The sequence below is a fragment of the Lepidochelys kempii genome, chromosome 3 (genome assembly GCF_965140265.1).
Source record: "Lepidochelys kempii isolate rLepKem1 chromosome 3, rLepKem1.hap2, whole genome shotgun sequence".
Classification (NCBI taxonomy): Eukaryota; Metazoa; Chordata; order Testudines; family Cheloniidae; genus Lepidochelys; species Lepidochelys kempii.
The window spans coordinates 192,270,961-192,290,583 of record NC_133258.1 but is presented as its reverse complement, the minus strand read 5'-3'; the positions used below and the strand labels follow the sequence as shown (position 1 = coordinate 192,290,583).

Sequence of the window (19,623 nt, the reverse complement as noted above, 5' to 3'; positions counted from 1 at the left end):
GCCCTGATTGGGGCATGGCCCCAGCTGTGGCTGCTTCCCCCAATCAGCCTCGCTGTTCTCAGCCACAGCCCTCTCCAGGGCTGCTTTTACTATTGGCTCCCCAGGGAAGCCCTCTCCCGGGGCTGTTTTAACCCCTTCAGGGCTGGAGCGGGGTGAGTACCCCGCTACAGTTGGATATTAGGAAAAACTTTTTCACTTAGGAGGGTGGTGAAGTACTGGAATGGGTTACCTAGGGAGGTGGTGGAATCTCCTTCCTTAGAGGTTTTTAAGGTCAGGCTTGACAAAGCCCTGGCTGGGATGATTTAATTGGGGATCGGTCCTGCTTTGAGCAGGGGGTTGGACTAGATGACCTCCTGAGGTCCCTTCCAACCCTGATATTCTATGATATTCTATATTCTAAAAGGCCTTTCTTATGGAAAAATCAGTTCCATATTTGTTTAACTAGATGGTTTTAAACTTACACCTTGTGTGAAATCACTGCTGCTTCACAAGGCCCATGTTTAGCAACTTAGTCACTAAAACCTGCAGCAGCCCATGGTGCCACAGCCCAGGTCTACCCGAGGAGTTTGTTCCCAGAGTACACTGTCGTCAGATGTTGAGAGATACTTGGCTGTGTGTGTGTTCTTTCAGCTCTGCGCAGGTAGCAGAGACAGCAGACTTTGATTGAACCACCCAATAAATCTACAGACTCAGTTTTCAGCAAAGATACTTGGTCAGGTTTATTGCTGACGAGACATGGTGCTAATGCACTAACACATGTATGCCCGTGAAAATGGACCAGCTCAGTGAATGGCGGGACTTTCCATTCTCCCCTTGGCCAGACAAAGACACGCCTTCTGAGATACATCTTTATACACAGAGACAAACAAGTTACACTTTACTCAGTATGTACCACGGTGCCACCCTCTGACGTATTAGGGTGCCACCCATTGACGTATCGAGGAGATACCCATTAGCTTGTACATGTTGGTTGGATCAAAAAATTGCTATCCATCATGCTGTCATCTTGACCTTTTCCTTAAGATGGCTCAGTGTGTTCCTGTTCTCTTTGGGGAACGTGTTTGCTATTGAGGTGTTCTGGTGCCACCTTTCTGGAATGTGCTTGCATATATTTGTGCCTAATATTACTTAGGAATGTGTGTTTCTGCAATATCAGCCCTATTCTTGCCAGATTCTGTCTGCTTCCAAGCAGGCAAAACCCGACTTTGCTTCTTTGCTTTATTTCAACAAAACTACTTTAGTTCAGGCCTCAGGCCTCACACCAGGCCTCTGATACAAGGGCTTATGTTTCAGGCCCTCTTTGTACTACATACACTATACCGGCAAAGTGTTCCTGGTGGCTTATACTGGCAAAGTGACTTTGTACCACCTTATTTCACCCACACTGAGCAAATCAAGTTTTACGGGGAATGGTTGCATTTTTGCCAGTATAACCGTGTCTACACTAGGTTTGTCTTGCTTTCTAACATTGTCAGGCTTCTGAGAGTATCTTCCTTATGAGTGTGCTACAGACTTCAGGAAACAGAGCAGGACCAGGGATATAAAGTTTAAACCAGAGCTCTCGTTATGACATGACAAGATGGCTCCTACAAACTTTCAGCATACAGCCCGTGCATGTATCTGCTTCATGTGAGAGACCCCTGAAAATGGGAGGCCTTCTGGTGATTAAACAACTAATTTTAAAGAGACTATAAATACAATATACTGCTGCATCACCCTTTCTTCATTCTTTAAACTTGTCCCAATAAATAACTGAACTTCTCAAACAAACAGGCCTGAGGCATGCGTAGAGAATTACAGCACTGATTGCTGTTAAATCTTCACCTGCGTGGATCTGAGATTGTTAACACTTAACCTGCTGGCACTTAATTTTTACCACTGGCTCAATCTGCTTCTGCATGTCATCTCTGTAGACAATTGTCATACGAGTCCTGGTCGCAAATGTGTGTGTGTGTGTGTGAGAGAGAGAGTGGGGGCCGGGGAGAGGCAACAGGCCATATATGCTCTTCTCCCTTACTCTGTACTAAGTCTGTGCAGTAACTGCTCACCTGCTACTGCAGCTTGGTACTTAAGGTTTCTAATCCTCAGCCCCTCAAACATTCCATAGAGTCATAGATGTTAAAGCCAGAAAGCACTTTTATGATCATCTAATCTGATCCTCTGTATGACACAGGCCAGAGAATTTCACCCAGTGATTCCTACATCCAGCCCAGTAACTTATGGGTGAGCTAGAGCAATTATTTATTAATTAATTTATTTTTAAGGAAGAGACTTACAATTCTGATTGAAGGACTACAGGAGATGGAGAATCCACCATGTCCTTTGTTCCAGTGATTAAGTACACACATTGTGAAAAATTTGCACCATATTTTGTCTGGCTTCAACTGCCTGCCACTGGAATTGTTATTTCCTGGAGCTCACAGCCGGTTTAGTTGGGCTGCTCTTTCTGTTCAATGATACGGCCTATCATTTTATCCTGGAGCTGAAATATGCTATTCACATTGAGATAGGCTTCCAGCTTTAGGACTCAGGCAATAATGAAACACTTCTCACAGCCAGAGCCCAGCAGTGACACAGCGAAAGGCTCTTGCCCTTCTGCAGGAGGGACAATGATCCACTTTTCCCTTCTCCTGAAGAATTAAATGCTTACCTTCGAGGCTGAAGAGATGCATAATGCTTGTGTAGGGTTCACACAGGTTCACTCCATTTCCCTCCAGGTCTGGGTTCTACGCCTCGCATCTCTATTGACAGCTACCAGAGCGGAGGGATCCACATGGTGTGTGAGTCTGCTGGATGGTACCCGGAGCCCCAGGTGCAGTGGAGAGACCTCAGTGGGAAGCACTTACCATCCCTGACAGAAAAAATAACTCAACGTGATAACGGCCTGTTTGAAGCACAAATTTCCATTATTGCAACAGAAACTTCCATTCAGGATCTGTCCTGCTCTGTCAGGAACTCCCACCTCAACCCATGGAAAGAGTCTGTGGTCTACATTGCAGGTTGGTGTTCATCAAAGCCACACAGTTCAGCCACTCACCAAAAAGGGGGTATGTTTAGGGCTAATTTAAATATTGGATTTACAACGTGCATGTGAATAGCGCTGCTCAGAGGCTATTCATTAAACACCATGTGTGGTGAATTTAGGGGAGGTTAGACTTCATGAACCGGCCTTCCAAGCTGCAGATGAAGTATAATGAAACATGGCTAATTTTGGGGGGAGGAGTGTTTAATAGTGTGTCTTAATATTGTTAACACAGTTAACATGCCTGGAGTTGAATTGGCATTCACAATGGAGAGGGAGGCTTGGAAAATTTCTGTAGTGTAGAAAAGGCCCCTTTGTGCAGCCAGAATGGGCTCTCACAAACTGGAGCTGGGAGGGAAATGGTTTCCTGTCCCATGAAGATTTTCTAGTTTTCAAAACAAATTCCTTTTCCCCATGGGGACAAAACTGACACTTTTCAAAAGTTTTCATTAAAAACAAGAGAGAGAAGAGTCACAATAGTCTGCTAGGTCAAATCCCTGCTCCAAATCAGCAGGAATTTGACCCTGGATATCCTCTGTGAGTGTCCTAGCCACTAGGCTAGTGGATATTCAAGGGTTTCACTCCTTCTGTGGTTTTGACCAGAAATCCCATCCTGGACCCAAGAACCCTTTCCTGTAAAAATATTTGGTTATGATGAAGTGGCATTTTCTGACCAAAAAAACAAAACAATTTAGTTGAAAAATTCCTGACCACCTCTGCTTCCAGCCAGTGGCACAATGCCATGATCACCACAAAGGTCGCACACATCTGTTCTGTCAGTGTTTCCAAGTTAATGAGGATGAGGTTTTGTCTTACAGATCCATTCTTCCTGAGAGGCTACCCCTGGAAGGTGGCTGTGTACATACTCCTGGTTGTTGTGGGTTTTCTCACTTTCACAGCAAGCTACTTCTTCTGGAAGCAACACAAGGCAAAAGGTAAAGTTATAAGGGGGCACTACAGTGTACTCAGAGATTTGCTTTAAAATATAAATGAGATGAGAGTGGAGGTGGCTTCTCCACAGTTAAAGATGCAGCTACATTTTTATGTGAAGCCACATTTTGCACCCTCTCTAAATTTCTCAAGAAAAGTCAGATTACCCTAAACTGGGAGTTCAGGACAGGCCCTCGGGTGGAATTTGTGAGGGAAATCTGAAGTCTTCCATTACTTTTTTGCCCATATCTTGGGAAATAAATGAATAAAAAAAGGAGCCACATGAAACATATCACTGGATTCCCATAGGTAGTGTCTAACGGATGAAACCAAATACCAAAACCAATGTCCATGATTTACAATATGAAATGATGAGCCCTTCCCTTTGGAAAAACAGAGTGCTAATAGAGCACCTGCGCAGCACAGTAGAGAGATGCTCACCTGTCAAAATGCCCTTAGCCTAAGAACACTGCAGTGGGCTTGGAAATGAGAGTTCTGGGCTTACATATGCCTCTGATTGGTTTTGTGCACTTCAGAACCCTTAGCAGAGAGCACAGCCAGGTATTGTACAGCAGCAAGGTTAAAGCAGCCCAACTTTTAGGTGGAGACAAGCCCTTGGTGACGTGCCCTCACTCACACAGAGTCTGTGGTAGAGCCAGGAATTGAGCTGTGGTGCGAGTCCCAGGCTAGGGTTCAGACCCCTGCCTCTCAGGGCCCTGTCTACGAAGGTGGCCGCCCCCTTCCTTTAGCTTATCAAGATCTAAGGCAGAGGACCAATGATTAGCTAAATAGAGACCACTTTAAAAATAACACCTGCAATTATTATTTCCCTTCCTGCAGCGTGGCATTATTGACAGTCACCACCCAAACCCTGCTCTGAATATGGAGCTATTCATTTCCTCATTGGCTTTCCCATGATGTTCATCACTGCAGTGTCTGAGACTCACAAGTTGCCTGCTAGCTCTGGTAGTGTCAGTCCCATTTCCTCTCTTGTAGCCTGTTTTCTTTATCCTGCACAGGGGTGAAGCAATGGTGCCCAATCCTATGGGGCTACAGATTCACTATCTCCTTTCCAGCAATTCTGTATTTTTCTGTACTCCCAAGTTCAGCGTGGATAGCCATTCTCAGGGGCTGGCTCCCAGTCAGGCACAGGAGGCTGTTCTCCACAGGAGTATTGAAATGGGCTGTGACTGAAGCCTGGGTAGCTGAGGAGATTTGGTTAGTTTCATGCTGTTGGGCCTAGCTCAGAACCAGTCCAATCCAGCCAAGCTGATCTTTATTCCCCAAGTCAGTTGAGGAGGCTGCACAAATATGTTACAGGGTTTGGGTTCCAGTTGAACAGGAGAACTTTAACCACAGGCGGGAGGATCGCTACGACAGGCAAGCGCAGGCCCCTGTGAGACACAATACAAGGGGGTCAGTGGGAGTGGTTCTAGTGGAAGTCTGTTGATACAGTTCATTACCAGCCAACCAGTGGTTTGTAGACCGTGCAGCATTTGTACTGGACTCTCCCCCTTTCTAACAAGTCTCTCCTCTTCTCTCATAGCGGCGCATGTTGCAGAGAAAGGTAAGGCTCTTCTATGGGAACTGCAGTGGGGGGGCATCTCGAGGTTTGGAACAAGTTGCTGGTGCCTTCTGTTAGGGGTTCTGATGAACGAATGGTCAGCTCGGTGGTTATTACATGCAAAGCAGAGTTGCTGCCCGCCCTGCTCCTACCCTGCAAGTCTCTGCAGTGCACCCCAGAGATCCCCAAGGATGGCAGGAGTTTGCCTCACATGGACAGGCATAGGGTGGAGGCAAGTGTACGTTACAGTGACCCTTCACTCTGTCACTCACTGGGATGTCAATGAGGTGAAGGTGTTTTTCACATCCTCCTAAGTTTATAACATAACCTTTATGTAGATGGTGGCTGGGGCAGAGTGGCTGGGAAAAGGTCAGTATCAGAAGCAGAATTTCCAGCCTTTCTGACATCTTAAACTTGTGTTTTGGTAAATTTCTTCACTAGAACATTATTTTATGGTTTGTTTTAACCACAGCCTCAAGTTCTTAAAGTTAACAGCATTTTCCATTTGGGATAATTGTCTTTCCATTGACTTTTATGGGACTGAGGTAGGCCCTGAGCCCGAACTCTTATGGAATTATTTATGTGATGTGCTATTGAGAAACCTACAATACATTCTGTTCTTGTTTTTAGGGAAACTCGTTGATGACCTTGGTAAGTGTCATAACCCTCTCCCTGTTATAAACCTTGTTCCACAGGGGGATGCAACTTCCCTGATCCACATACCCACCTGACCTGACATTACACATCCCCCAACTCCCTCTGTCTTCCTTGCCCAAGTCTCCCTCTGCCCTTCAACTTTCAGATGGTCTCCGCCAGCTGCCTGACTCTGCCTCTACACTCTCACTCGTGAGTCGCATCCTGGCCCATGACTCTTACTTGCCTTTCCACATTGCCATGACCCCCACAATCATTTCCCACCACCTCACCAACATTGACCCTTGCCAACTCCATGCACACCCACGTCCCTACACTTACACAAAACAAGGATATTCCAACACAAAACCATTTGTTTCCAGTTAAGCTTGAGCATTTCTATATAAATTCCAAAGCTGAGATCATAACATTCTGGCACTAACACAGAATGAGATCAGGGTCACGTTGAAGGATCACATTTAGTATCAGAGACAAGTGTGCTGGAGAACCAGTGCCAAGATTTCAGTTCTCTACTCACAAGCTTTACTCCTATATTGACTTCTTGCTAGAGTTCAATTTGTTTGGGTGACTAAGTATGGTTTTCAGTAGTTTTATTTTTTAGTATTTTTAAAAGTGGAACCATAAGTTTTAATTTCCACAATTATAAAAGTTTGAGAGTTTAAAATACTTTCTTTTTTGACTTTTTTTTGGGGGGTGGGAAGGCTGGTGGCACCTCTGCTCAGCATGGAGTTCAGGCTTAAAAAGAGTTTGGGGAAGTTTTGTGTTTGTTGTAATGTTCTTTGAAATGTGCCCTACAGAATGGTATGCAAGATATAAGGAAGGGCATATTTGCACTTTTTGACAAATTAGAGAAAAACAAGCTCATAGGGTGATGCTCTCATCATAATTTTGAAAGAACGCATCAAAATTCATCTACTTACAAAGACATAAAATAAAGCAACAACTAAATCTACATTAAGATATTGTAGCTTCTGATTGATTGTATTCTGGCCTCCAGAGTGAGGTCTATCCATGTCACACTGTCAGTCAATCTCTTTAATAATCACAGCGCAGCTACATTAAATTACAGTCTGAATTATCCTCAGGTACCTGACAGCATGAGATTGCATATTTTTCCCTTTTTTTTCTTTAAATCAGAAATGGAGAGCGAGAGAGGTAAACGTTTCGGGCCAGTGACAATGTGTTAGCAATTGTATGTAAATGTCTCCAAAGGAGGGGGGAAAATGAGAGTTTGTCTCTTTTTCTCTGGATGATGTGGTTAATGGGATGAGGGATCATGGAAGATCTCTTCTACTGATGCAACAACCTCATGATCCTGCCTAGCTATAGCAGCAGACCCCACTGCACGGCTGCAGCTGCTGCAAACCCAGCTCTGTCAGCAGCAGGAACAGTTCATGGGCTGGCAGATAGAGGTGCAATTGGCTGAGCAAGAAAGGACTCACCAGCGGAGAGAAGGTCTCCTGTGGCAGTTCACAGATCTGTCCTGGATGGAAATTTAAAGACCACCGGGGGGGTGTCTCTTGGGTGTTTGAGGCCCAAACTGGCCTGGAAGATGACGTGGAGGATTTTCTAAACACAGCCAGCAAGGCTGCCAACCTCATTGGGAGGAGAGGGGCTGGGCCATCTTGGTGATGCCCTTCTCCACGGTTGAAGCCCAGTCATATCCCTCCCTGACTCTGTCAGCAAAGGCACCATGAATGGTCTGGGCTGAACCTTTTCCTCTTGGAGTCTGTCGACAGACTACAAGTAGCCCAGTGATTCCTAGACATAGCTATTTCCTGAGTTAAACCTTGAGTTTAGGACAATGAAAGAGATTATGGACACACAGTCCTGCAACAATTAGGGCTGGTCAAAGAATTTGTAACTGAAGAGTTTTCCAACAAAAGATGAAGTTTCATTTAAATGTTTTGATGAAATTTTCAATAGGAAAAAGATGAAATGTGACGTCAAACAACGTCAAAATGTTTTGTTTTGACATCATCGTTTTAATTCATTTTGTTTTGACTTTTATATTATATTAAAATATTATTTTTAAATTATATTGTATTTATATAATACGTATAGTATTATGTCTGTGCTCCACATTTAATATTTTAATGTAATATACAGGTATAAATGAAATAACTGAACACAAGCAACTTGAAATCAAACATTTTAACACTATGAAACAAAAGGTGTCTGTACTGTTGAACCAAAATACTTTGATGCTCCTAATAAGAACATAAGAACAGCCTATACTGTGTCAGACCAATGATCCAGACCAAGCCCCATATCCTGTCTTTCAACTGTGGCTAGTTCCAGATGCTTCTGAGGAAGTGAAGAGAACAGGGCAATATATTGAGTGATACAGCCCCTGTCATCCGGTCCCAGCTTCTAGCAGTCAGAGATTAAGGGACACCCAAAGCATGGGGTTGTGTGCCTGACCATCTTGGCGAATAGACATTGATGGACCTGTCCTCCATGAACTTATCTAAACCAAAATGGAACCAGAGTGCTGGCACTTAAAATTAAAAAGGTCGTTGAGCAGTTTTTAAACTAAGGGCTGGGGGGAAGCTGACAGGTGTGGAGGAGCACGTCCTTCGGACAGCGACATCCCTTAGGGGAGAATCTTTTAATGGAGATTCTCTATGTCCTAGTAAGGAGGAGAGGATGGAAGATGATAAAATACAGGTAGGATCTGATGAGAAACAGTCAAATGAAAAAAAATCCCGTTCAATTACATCATGTAATGGGAGACAGCTAAAAAGTGACAAGTTTTTCAAGTACTTATATACCAGTGCTAGCTGTCTAAATAATAAGATGGGTGAACTAGAGTGCCTCATATTAAATGAGTATATTGATATAATAGGCATCACAGAAGCTTGGTGGAATGAAGATAATGAATGGGACACTGTAATACCAGGGTACAAAATATATTGGAAGGACAGAGCAGTCATGCTGGTGAGGGAGTGGCACTATATGTGAAAGAAAGGATACTTCAAGTCTGCAGTACCATCTACAACATTCTTTCGCCTCCTGTTCTTGTGCTACAGATAACCCAGTGTTTACCCCTTTTTCCAGTACACCCCCATGGGGGACACCACTATTTACCTCTCTCCATTCTGAAAACTGACCATTTATTCCTATCCTTTGTTTCCTATCTTTTAACCAGTTACCAATCCATGAGAGGACCTTCCCTCTTATCCCATGACTGCTTACTTTGATTAAGAGCCTTTGGTGAGGGACCTTGTCAAAGGCTTTCTGAAAATCTAAATACACTTATCTACTGGATCCTCCTTGTCTACATGCTTGTTGACCCCCTCAAAGAATTCTAGTAGATTGGTGAGGCATGATTTCCCTTTACAAAAACCATGTTGACTCTTCCCCAACAAATTATGTTCATCTGTGTGTCTGACAATTTTGTTCTTTACTATAGCTTCAACCAGTTTGCCCTATACTGAAGTCAGACTTACCAGCCTGCAATTGCTGGGGTCACCTCTGGAGGCCTTTTCAAAAATTGGCATCACATTAGCTATCCTCCAGTCATTTGGACACCAGTTCAACAGCCTGAACCCACCCCTGGATACTCTGGCCAACCTCCAGAGGGAAGTCCTGGACTTTCTTCTGGCTGGGGAAGCACTAGGTCTCTGAAGGTATTGTGAGCCTCCCTCTGGAAGAGGGAGGGCACAGCATAGGTTGCATTCACAACAAAGTCCATGCTTTCCACTTGAGGCCCTGTAGAATCTCCTTTATACTGAGCATAGTCTGACATGGAGCACACCTTCCTCAGCCACCTCCAAAGGCTCTGATATGACTGGCTGCTGTTTTATCTCCATCCAAGTGGTCTCCCTCAAGATCTCTCAAGGTTGCTGGTCTTTCACAAGAACCTCCTCAGGACCTGGAAGTTGATCTCTGCAGCCAGGTCCATTGTAGTCACTGAGTGTGTAGGCCTTCTTGCTGAACCCCAGTTCATGGACATGTTGCTGATGTGGTTTTCAGACTCCCCTGATGTTTTTTATTGTGGTGAGATGGAGGCCCTGGCACATGCATACCTACAGTGCATCAGGTTGCAGTCCCTTTTCTGCCTCCTCCAGAACCTCTTGTTGAGGTTCTGGTTGCACTTTTCCCTGTACCTTTTTATTTATGCATTTCCTATCCTTGGCTCCATGAAGTTGTGGAACCTCCTCCTCAACCTCCTGTTGGCCATATATTAACCAGGGAGGAGGGGTTAGATGGAGGAGTTCCCTGCGACTAAGACTGTGGGACTCAATTTTGTGCACTTGTCAATTCACATCTCTCGGCAGAATTCCTCTGCACGGTATCAGCTAGCTTCCTGGACTCTTTTGAGGAGCAGTGTGCACTTTCCAATGTTCTCTGCTCCATGTCTTCCCTCTGGAACCCTGATTGTAAACCTGTGACCCGCACTTCCATTCCTGTTTTTTCAGTTGTTGTTCCCCAGAATCAATTGATCCATGTTTTTTTTTCTGGTCCTGGAGGCCCTTTTGGTTTACATGGGGATTGAATAGGCCTGTGTATGGAATGAGACAAGGGTTCTGTGAAAAAACTACTATGTGATCATTTCATTAAAGACTGTATGAGTATGCAGAAGGGGCCTGAATTAAAGTTGTACAAGGAAACTTAATTCTGGCATTTTCTAATTTTGAGTGCTTGACCTGGCAACCTAAATAACATTATTTCAACATAAAAAGAAAAGGAGTACTTGTGGCACCTTAGAGACTAACCAATTTATTTGAGCATAAGCTTTCGTGAGCTACAGATCACTTCATTATATCAACATAGTTTGTCAATAGGTTCATAGGTTTTTAGTTTTAAAAAAATCTGTAATTAAGATGTCTTCAGCTCACATCATTAAATTTGCATCCCAGCCCTTTAATATTGTAGTATGTCCCGCTACCATTTGAGCTAAAGGACTACTTACATTAGATGACAGCAGGTGTAAGCTGCTATTCCACCCATGGAATAGCTATTGGACCAGTCCTGTACATCCTCCTGATCTATATATCTATATAGATATAGAGATATACTTCTATAGTTTGTTTTGAAAATATTAACCTTCCCTTAAAGTTAACTAAGTTTTCAGTTTCAGTAGCTAGGTAAATGTGTATTCATCGAACAAGAGCTCTTTTGTAATTTGTTATGTATTAATTTATTTTTATTTGTTTTTTTAGTAAAGCTCCAGTTTGAGCTTGGTAAGTTCCTTTTATCTTTAGTATAAACTGTGCAAGAAATGTTATCATACTCAGAATTTTCTGTAGTATCTGGCTGATGAATCTTGCCCATATGCTCAGGGTTTAGCTGATCGCGATATTTGGGGTTGGGAAGAAATTTTCCTCCAGGGCAGATTGGAAGAGGCCCTGGAGGTTTTTTGCCTCCCTCTGTAGCATGGGGCACAGGTCACTTGCTGGAGGATTCTCTGCTCCTTGAAGTCTTTAAACTACGATTTGAGGACTTCAATAGCACAGATATAGGTGTGAGGTTTTGTTTTTTTTTGTAGGAGTGGTGGGTGAAATTCTGTGGCCTGCGTTGTGCAGGAGGTCAGACTAGATGATCATAATGGTCCCTTCTGACCTAAATATCTATGAATCTGTCTGTGTTCAGTAGAGTTCTCATCTCTATTCCTCCAGTGAAACAGCTATTGGAGGAGTTCTACGCATCCTCTTATCTATCTGTCTGTCTGTCTCTATACTAGACTATACAGTTTGTTTTGATAATATTAACCTTAACTTAAAGTTAACTAAGTTTTCGGTTTCAGTTTCTAAGTAAAGGAATTCTTTATGAGCAAAACCATTATCAAAATACGGACTTACTTGAACAAGAGCTTCTTTGTAATTTATTAGATATTAATTTCTTTTTATTTGTTTTTTAGACGAGCTCAAGACTGATCTTTGTAAGTTCCTTTTATCTTTAGTCTAAACTCTGTAAAAATTGTTGTCATACTCAGACTATCTGTGTTCAGGGGAGTTCTCATCTCTATGCTTGTGCTTGTTTTCAGGTTGGAGAAAAACTCAAGTATATCGAGGTAAATAAAGCTGATGTTTTACCAATGTCAAAATCTGACCTGACCCCAATAGTTCTCTGCTTCCCCCTCTTTTACAGTGAATGAGTCTCACGTGAAAAGTAAAGGATTAAAAATAGTAATTTCAGTGGGGATGGGAAGAGACAGATGGTTCCCTAGGTTTTTTATAGACTAGGGATGTGCCCCTTTACTAAAGCGGTGAGTAGTGAGGGGATATTTTTCCCTAGACATTATGGACCTAATTCTCCACTGAATTTAGCCATGCATTTTTGGGTTAGTCCTTGTTTTATGCCGAATATTGACCCTGTATTGACATTATCTAATCATTAAGTTGCTGAATATTTTCTTCCTAGTAGCAAGATATCTATAACTATAGTTATGGCCCTACCAAATTCACGCCCATGAAAAACACACCACAGACTGTGAAATCTCATCTTCCCCTGTGAAAACTGGTCTTTTGTGTGCTTTTACCCTATACTCTACAGATTTCATGGTGGAGACCAGTGTTTCTCAAATTGGGGGTCCTGACTGAAAAGGGAGTTGCAGAGGGGTCACAAGATTATTTTAGGGGGATTGCGGTATTGCCACCCTTACTTCTCCTGTGCCTTCAGATCTGGGTGGCCAGAGAGTGGCAACTGCTAACTGAGGGCCCAGCTCTGCAGACAGCAGCGCAGAAGTAAGAGTGGCAATACCATATCATGCCATCTGCCCCCAAGCAGAACTGAGGTACTAAGTGTTTTGACTAAGTCACTTAAGCATTTTGAAACCTCCTGGGATCTTAACTTCATTCTCTGGGCCTAGTAGATTTTTGAGTTTGCCGACCTGGTAACTGGAACCAAAATAACTCAGTCAGTTTGATATCACATCCTTAGTTATTTTGATGCAAATCTGTGTGTGTATGCCCATGAAGAATGCCAGAGCTGTTACAACCATAGCTGCAATATTTTGTGAAGCTTCATGTGTGAAATGTCTACAAATTATTTCTTGTGCTAATTTGCGTATTTACAAATAATGTGCACCTGGCCAATACAATCTTCCCCAAAAAATGGCAGCGGTAGGCAGCTCTGGAATGGTGCCAGAACACTCCAGAGTGGCATTCAAGCCCTTTTTTTTGAATGAGGTTTTAGTGCCACAGAAACCCCATTCTTCCCCCAAAGCCGGGCAGGGATCCCTTTACCTCTGCGCAGGCCAAAGGGTCCTGGCAGGAGTGTAGTGATACGCCCACTCCTCGTTTGCTGCCTGTGAGCAAATGCCAGGACCAGTGTCAGCAGAGTACCAAAGGAGAAGAGACAGCAAGGGAGGAGAGAGGCAGAGGCAGCTAAGTCACAGGACCTCCTCTTCAGCCTCCTCCTGGTGCTGGCCAAGACAGCATCCATCATGCCAGGAGGCGGAAGCTGGACGGGGGTGGTGCTCTGTGACTGTGTGACCTATTTACTCTCCCTTGTCTGATCACACCTCTGGCCAGTGTCCACTGACTTCTGAGAGGCCTGTGGCGGGTGGGGGCTGGGGGGGTGCGGGCAGGGGTTCTCTGCTTGGTGTCCCCCTCCAGATCCCTCATATTTTAGCTCACTCCTGCTCCTGGTTTCTCTTTTGTTGTCCCAGGTACTCAACTGTGGCCTGGGCTTAGTGGTTCCTCTCCGTTAGTTGAGTGGATGGGCCTTAGTTCTGGGTGGGCCTAGACCCGGCCATCCCAGACCTGCAAACAGCACAGCAGCAGATCCAGGTACCTGGGCGGAGGGAGCTGCAGTTAATCCTTGGCCAGCTCTAGTAGTGTCAGCTCCTGGCAGCAAGACAGAAAATTAGGGGCTGTCCTGGCCAGAGCAGGGCTGCTAAGTCCTCCCCCAGAGCTGAGCTCTGCCTCTGATGCTCTGATTCTCTTTTCCAGAAGTGAAGGTGACTCTGGATCCATCCACAGCTAATCCTGGTCTGAAGCTGTCTAAGGACCTGAAGACTGTGACATGGCAATCCAAACCTCAGGTTCTGTGTGAGAATCTCAAGAGATTTGACCAAGTTTTCTGTGTGCTGGGCTCTGAGGGATTCACTTCAGGGAGAATTTACTGGGAAGTGGAGGAGATGGGGAGAATCTGGGTCATAGGGGTCGCCAGAGAGTCTGTGAGGAGGAAAGAACAAATCAAATTTACCCCTGAGGAGGGGATCTGGGGGCTAGAACAGACCAGGGATCACTACTCACTTCTCACCGCCCCTGAGAGCCCCCTGCCACTGAGTGAGCCACCCAAGAAGGTACGGATCTATGTAAACTATGAAACTGAGCAAGTGACATTTTTCAACCCAGATAATGGTGATCTGATTGCCAGACTTACAGCTTCTTTCACTGGGGAGAAAATATTCCCCTTCTTCTGGGTCTGTTCCCACCTCACACTAGCCACCTGAGACATTTGGAGATCAGGTGGGTAGGTGTGTGTGTGTGAGCGGCGGGGGTTGGGGGGGAGTTGGTTTCTAGTGCTACTTTTCATAGAATCATAGATCTGGAAGGGACCTTGAGAGATCTAGTAGCAACTTAGCTACTTACTTTGTTGTGTCTGTTATTCCTTGAAACCACTTAAATCCTACTTTTTATACTTAATAAAATCACTTTTGTTTATCAATAAACCCAGAGTAAGTGATTAATACCTGGGGGAGCAAAGAGCTGTGCATATCTCTCTATCAGTGACATAGAGGGTGAACAATTTACAAATTTACCCTGTATCAGCTTTATACAGAGTAAAACGGATTTATTTGGGGTTTGGATCCCATTGGGAACTGGGTGTCTGGGTGCTGGAGAAGTAACCCGCTGAGCTGTTTTTGGTTAAAGTCTGCAGCTTTGGATGGTGGCCCAGACCCTGAGTCTGGGTTGCAGCAGGCTAGCATGTCTGGCTCAACAAGGCAGGGTTCTGGAGTCCCAGGCTGGCAGGGAAAACGGGCTCAGAGGTAATTGCAGTACCTCAGGTGAGAGTCCCAAGGGGATCTCTGTGACTAAACCTGTCACAGGGGCCACTCACATGTTCCTGAAATACCATACATTCTGGCACTTCCAGGAATGGCATGAGCCTGCCCCTGCCTGTGCGACCTCATACGCATGGTGCGTGTAAGGTCAAGCTACCTGTGGGGTGTCATTTGGAAGAGTGCACTACCCTGCACTTGCCAGTGTGACCTTGCATGCCCGCGGGGGCGGAGTGCCATGCTCTTCAAAATGACGTCCTCTGTTGTGTATCGGACCAAAAAAGGGGGACAATCCGGTATAAAAGTGGATATGTGGCCTCCTTCAGAGATGTCGAGGGGTTTGCAATCCAGCGTGCTCCCAGATGCCTTCCACTTAGCCCTCTGACATTATATAAGCACCTCGAAGGCACAGCACAACTACAATGCCAATTACACAATTCCCAGCCTTCTGCAGTCTCGGATGCAAATGGCAAACTCAAAGAGCAGATACTGCACAGTCAAATATCCCGATCTAGCCTTCCTCATGCACACAGCACTTACCATCGCTGAAGAATCTCCAGGAGGGTAAGTCTGAAATGCATGTAAAAATGATACCACCCTCTTGGGAATAAGAACAATAACAACTTGTCAGTTTTTTCCTAGTCCCTGAGTCACAGCAAGCTCAGTGGCCACACTCTCAAGGACAGGCCTCTATCAGTGCTGACTGGCTGTCTAGCCTGAGTGGGAAAAAAAAGTTGAAATGTTTGTGGACCTCATTGCAGAGTTCCCTACCCGCCTACCACGAATACCTGAAAACAGTGGAGAAGTGGAGGTGGAATTTGGAGACCGACAGGGAAACAGACAGGGATCTTTCCAGGGAGATCGTTACAGTGGCCAAAGACAAGGTGGCAATTGCCAGGGACAGTGTCGCCATGGCCAAAGACAGCTTGGAAAAATATAGGGAGAGGCACAGGCAGCTCCTGGAGGCAATTCAAAGCCAAAGTGCCCTGTTGCAGCACATGCTGCTGGTAGGACCCAATGAGCATGTCTCTGCACCTCAGCCTCCCACCCACTGCTAATATTTTCTCCCTTACTCTCCCCAATATTCGGCAAAATACCAAATGCCACTATAATCTTTGACTTACTTTTTTCTCCTGCCTCCAACCTATTCTGCAAACAGCACCATCTTCCTTTAAAACGGACAGACACACACTCCACTGTCACTCTGCAATTACTGAGGCAACAGTTAAACAGTTCTTTCCTTTTGTCCATGTGGCCTGTGAATGGCCTCATGAGCCAGGGAAGCCGGGAATAAGATGGGTCTCCCAGGATAACTGGAGCAATCTTCAAACCTTTAACGTCCATAGTGATCCTGGGGGCAAATGTCCTTTATTCTTTAAAATGAATAGAGCTGAGTTCTGGCAGATCCTATCATCATGGACCCTTTCAGAGCACCGTGCATTTATATTTGTAAACAAGCTATGGTGTTCAAAGAGCCCTTGGAGCACCTTGGAGAAATACCCCTTTCTGTTTCTAAACTCTGAATTCGACTCTGTGGGAGAGGGGAAGCGGGGGGTGCAAATAGGAGGCAGTTTCCCCAATCCAGCTTGGGAACCACCTGCACACAAATTATCCCTGACCTTTAAAGGACTATCCAAGCCCGTCCCATGCCTGCTCCCCTTGGAGTCTCTCTTCTGGCTGAGCACAGGTTGCCCTTATATCTCTCAGGAGGCCTGGGTCCTAGTCATATGCTGCTTCTTGTCATGTGACCCCCACACTTATTCCCTTCACCCTAGGGAGCTGCATAACCTGGGCTAGGTGCAGTTCAGCTCCAACCCCTTTCCTGGCCATGTCACCCTGGGTCAGGTTGGAACTGGAAACCTGTGGGCTAACAGTAACTGTTTGCTCTCAAAGGTGCTGAAGACACAATGGAAGAGGAAATCCTTTGGCCTGGATTTAAATCATTCCAACTGAAAGTGAATGAGAGAAAATAGGTCCAGAGTTATCTTCCTAGCAGCAGAAAATGTAGAGATTGACAGATGTTAAGGTAGGAAAGGACCATTATGTGCATCGAGTGGCACCTCCTGTATAACTCAGGCCCTAGAATGTCACCAAGTGGTTCCTTCCGCCAACCATAACATGGGACTGAGCAAGACCACGTCTTTTGGAATGACATCCACGTGCATTAGAGCCAGCTGGCTAACAGAAAATCTTTCTTCTGCAGTGACGTGGGGTTAAGGGACATGGAGGAAAAGCCAAGGAGGCTGTGACCAAAGTTAGAGCAGCGAGGCCAGGATAAGCGGGGCTAGGTCCCAGGACTGGCTATCAGAAGACCTGCCATTTTCTATTCCTGCTTTTGGGCTTATGAGTGAGTCTCTTCACTGCTAGGTGCCTCGGTTTCCCCAACTATCAAATAGAGCTAATCAAGGTTTTGTTGGTTCTCCCTATGTTAGAGGGTGGGAAACCGAGACACCATTGGGACCTGTCTACACTACAGGCCTGTAGTGCATTTGTAAGCTGTTGAACCCCACATGTTTTTCAGAGCCAATGGACAACACAGGTCTTAAAGGTGTGTTTGTTCTGTGCTTCTCCCCTAAGTACCAGCAGGGCTGGACGGCCTTTTCTCACTGTGCTGTGGGGAGCAGGTCCTGGGTACTAAGGCTCTGAAGAAGCTCTCAAGGACAAATTTTTTAAAATAATTTTTATCAGTGATTTGGGAGTAAACATACAATCCCTGCTGATAAGACTGGTGGGTGACAAAATACTGGCAGAGTGGTAATTACTGATGAGGAGAGGGCAGTGATACAGAGCGATCTGGCTCATTTGGTAAACTGGACCCATTCAAAGCAAAGAAATTTGACCAGAGCCAAATGCAAGGTCCTGTAGCTAGCAACAGGGCATGCCGGTCACACCTCCAGAATGGTGAAGTGTGTCGAGGAAAGCAGTGACTCTGAAAGGGTTTTCGGGGCCATAGTGGAGAAGCCTGTCAACATGAGCTCCCAGTGTGATGCTGAGGTGAACAGGGCTAAAGCCATCATTAGACGTAGGAGCAGAGCCGTGAGCAGGATAGGGAGGTGACACAGCATCAGTAAGCCCTGGTCTACCCTAGGAGTTGAGGTCGAATTTAGCAGCATTAAATCGATTTAACCCTGCACCTGTCCACACGACGAAGCCCTTTTTTTCAACTTAAAGGGCTCTTAAAATTGATTTCCTTACTCCACCCCCGACAAGGGCATTAGCGCTGAAATCGGCCTTGCTGGGTCAAATTTGGGGTACTGTGGACACAATTAGACAGTATTGGCCTCTGTAAGGTATCCCAGAGTGCTCCATTGTGACCGTTCTGGACAGCACGCTCAACTCAGTTGCACTGGCCAGGTAGACAGGAAAAGGCCCGCGAACTTTTGAATTTCAGTTTCCTGTTTGGCCAGCTTGGCAAGCTGAAGGTGACCATGCAGAGCTCATCAGCAGAGGTGACCATGCAGAGCTCATCAGCAGAGGTGACCATGATGGAGTCCCAGAATCGCAGAAGAGCTCCAGCATGGACCGAACGGGACGTACGGGATCTGATCGCTGTATGGGGAGAGGAATCTGTGCTATCAGAACTACGTTCCAGTTTTCGAAATGCCAAAACATTTTTCAAAATCTCCCAGAGCATGAAGGACAGAGGCCATCACAGGGACCCGAAGCAGTGCCGCGTGAAACTTAAGGAGCTGAGGCAAGCCTACTAGAAAACCAGAGAGGCGAACGGCCGCTCCGGGTCAGAGCCCCAAACATGCTACTTCTATGATGAGCTGCATGCCATTCTAGGGGGTTCAACCACCACTACCCCAGCCGTGTTGTCTGACTCGTTCAATGGAGATGGAGGCAACACGGAAGCAGGTTTTGGTGATGAAGAAGATGATGATGATGAGGTTGTAGATAGCTTACAGCAAGCAAGCGGAGAAACCAGTTTTCCCGACAGCCAGGAACTGTTTCTCACCCTGGACCTGGAGCTAGTCCCCCCCAAACCCACCCAAGGCTGCCTCCCGGACCTACCAGGCAGAGAAGGGACCTCTGGGAATTAAAATCAACAAAGGGGGTGGCTTTGCGAGAAACAGAATGGCCCCCTCAAGGATAGAACTCAAAACTGGGTTTAGCAGGCCGTTGATTTCACGGAGGGAGGGAGGAGAAAATGAATACAAAGCAAATCTGGTCTATTTCTTGTTTTGAGCCACTTCATCTCTCTTTATACATCTTGCTGGCAGCAGACTGTGCAGTACGACCGCTAGCCATCATCATCTCCTGGGTGCTCGGCAGAGGATGGTGCAGTATGACTGCTGGACATCATCTACTGGCTGCTGATTAAAAGACAGTGCACTGCTGGTAGGACTGAATCGCCATGAAACGAAACTTAAAAGGGAAATGACCTGGCTGAGTCACTCCCATATTTGCCTAGGCGCCCCTGACCTCATCGAGGTCGGTTAAAAGTGCACCCAGGACTACGCTGACGACGGCTATCAGTCATACTGCACTGTCTGC

General features: G+C 45.5%; 1 protein-coding gene across 8 annotated transcripts in view; it reads left to right on the top strand.

Annotated features, from left to right (window-relative positions):
• Positions 1 to 14,823, top strand: part of LOC140909646 (butyrophilin subfamily 1 member A1-like) — a 52,749-nt gene extending 37,926 nt beyond the window's left edge. For all 8 annotated transcript variants that reach the window (XM_073339448.1, XM_073339444.1, XM_073339446.1 and 5 more), the window contains 8 exons: positions 2,718 to 2,999; positions 3,841 to 3,957; positions 5,499 to 5,519; positions 6,147 to 6,167; positions 11,339 to 11,359; positions 12,037 to 12,057; positions 12,163 to 12,189; positions 14,072 to 14,823. In XM_073339448.1, the coding sequence (XP_073195549.1) occupies positions 2,718 to 2,999; positions 3,841 to 3,957; positions 5,499 to 5,519; positions 6,147 to 6,167; positions 11,339 to 11,359; positions 12,037 to 12,057; positions 12,163 to 12,189; positions 14,072 to 14,577 (1,016 nt within the window). In that variant the 3' untranslated portion in view covers positions 14,578 to 14,823. The remainder of the gene's footprint in view (positions 1 to 2,717; positions 3,000 to 3,840; positions 3,958 to 5,498; positions 5,520 to 6,146; positions 6,168 to 11,338; positions 11,360 to 12,036; positions 12,058 to 12,162; positions 12,190 to 14,071) is intronic.
• The last annotated feature ends 4,800 nt before the right edge of the window (positions 14,824 to 19,623 follow it).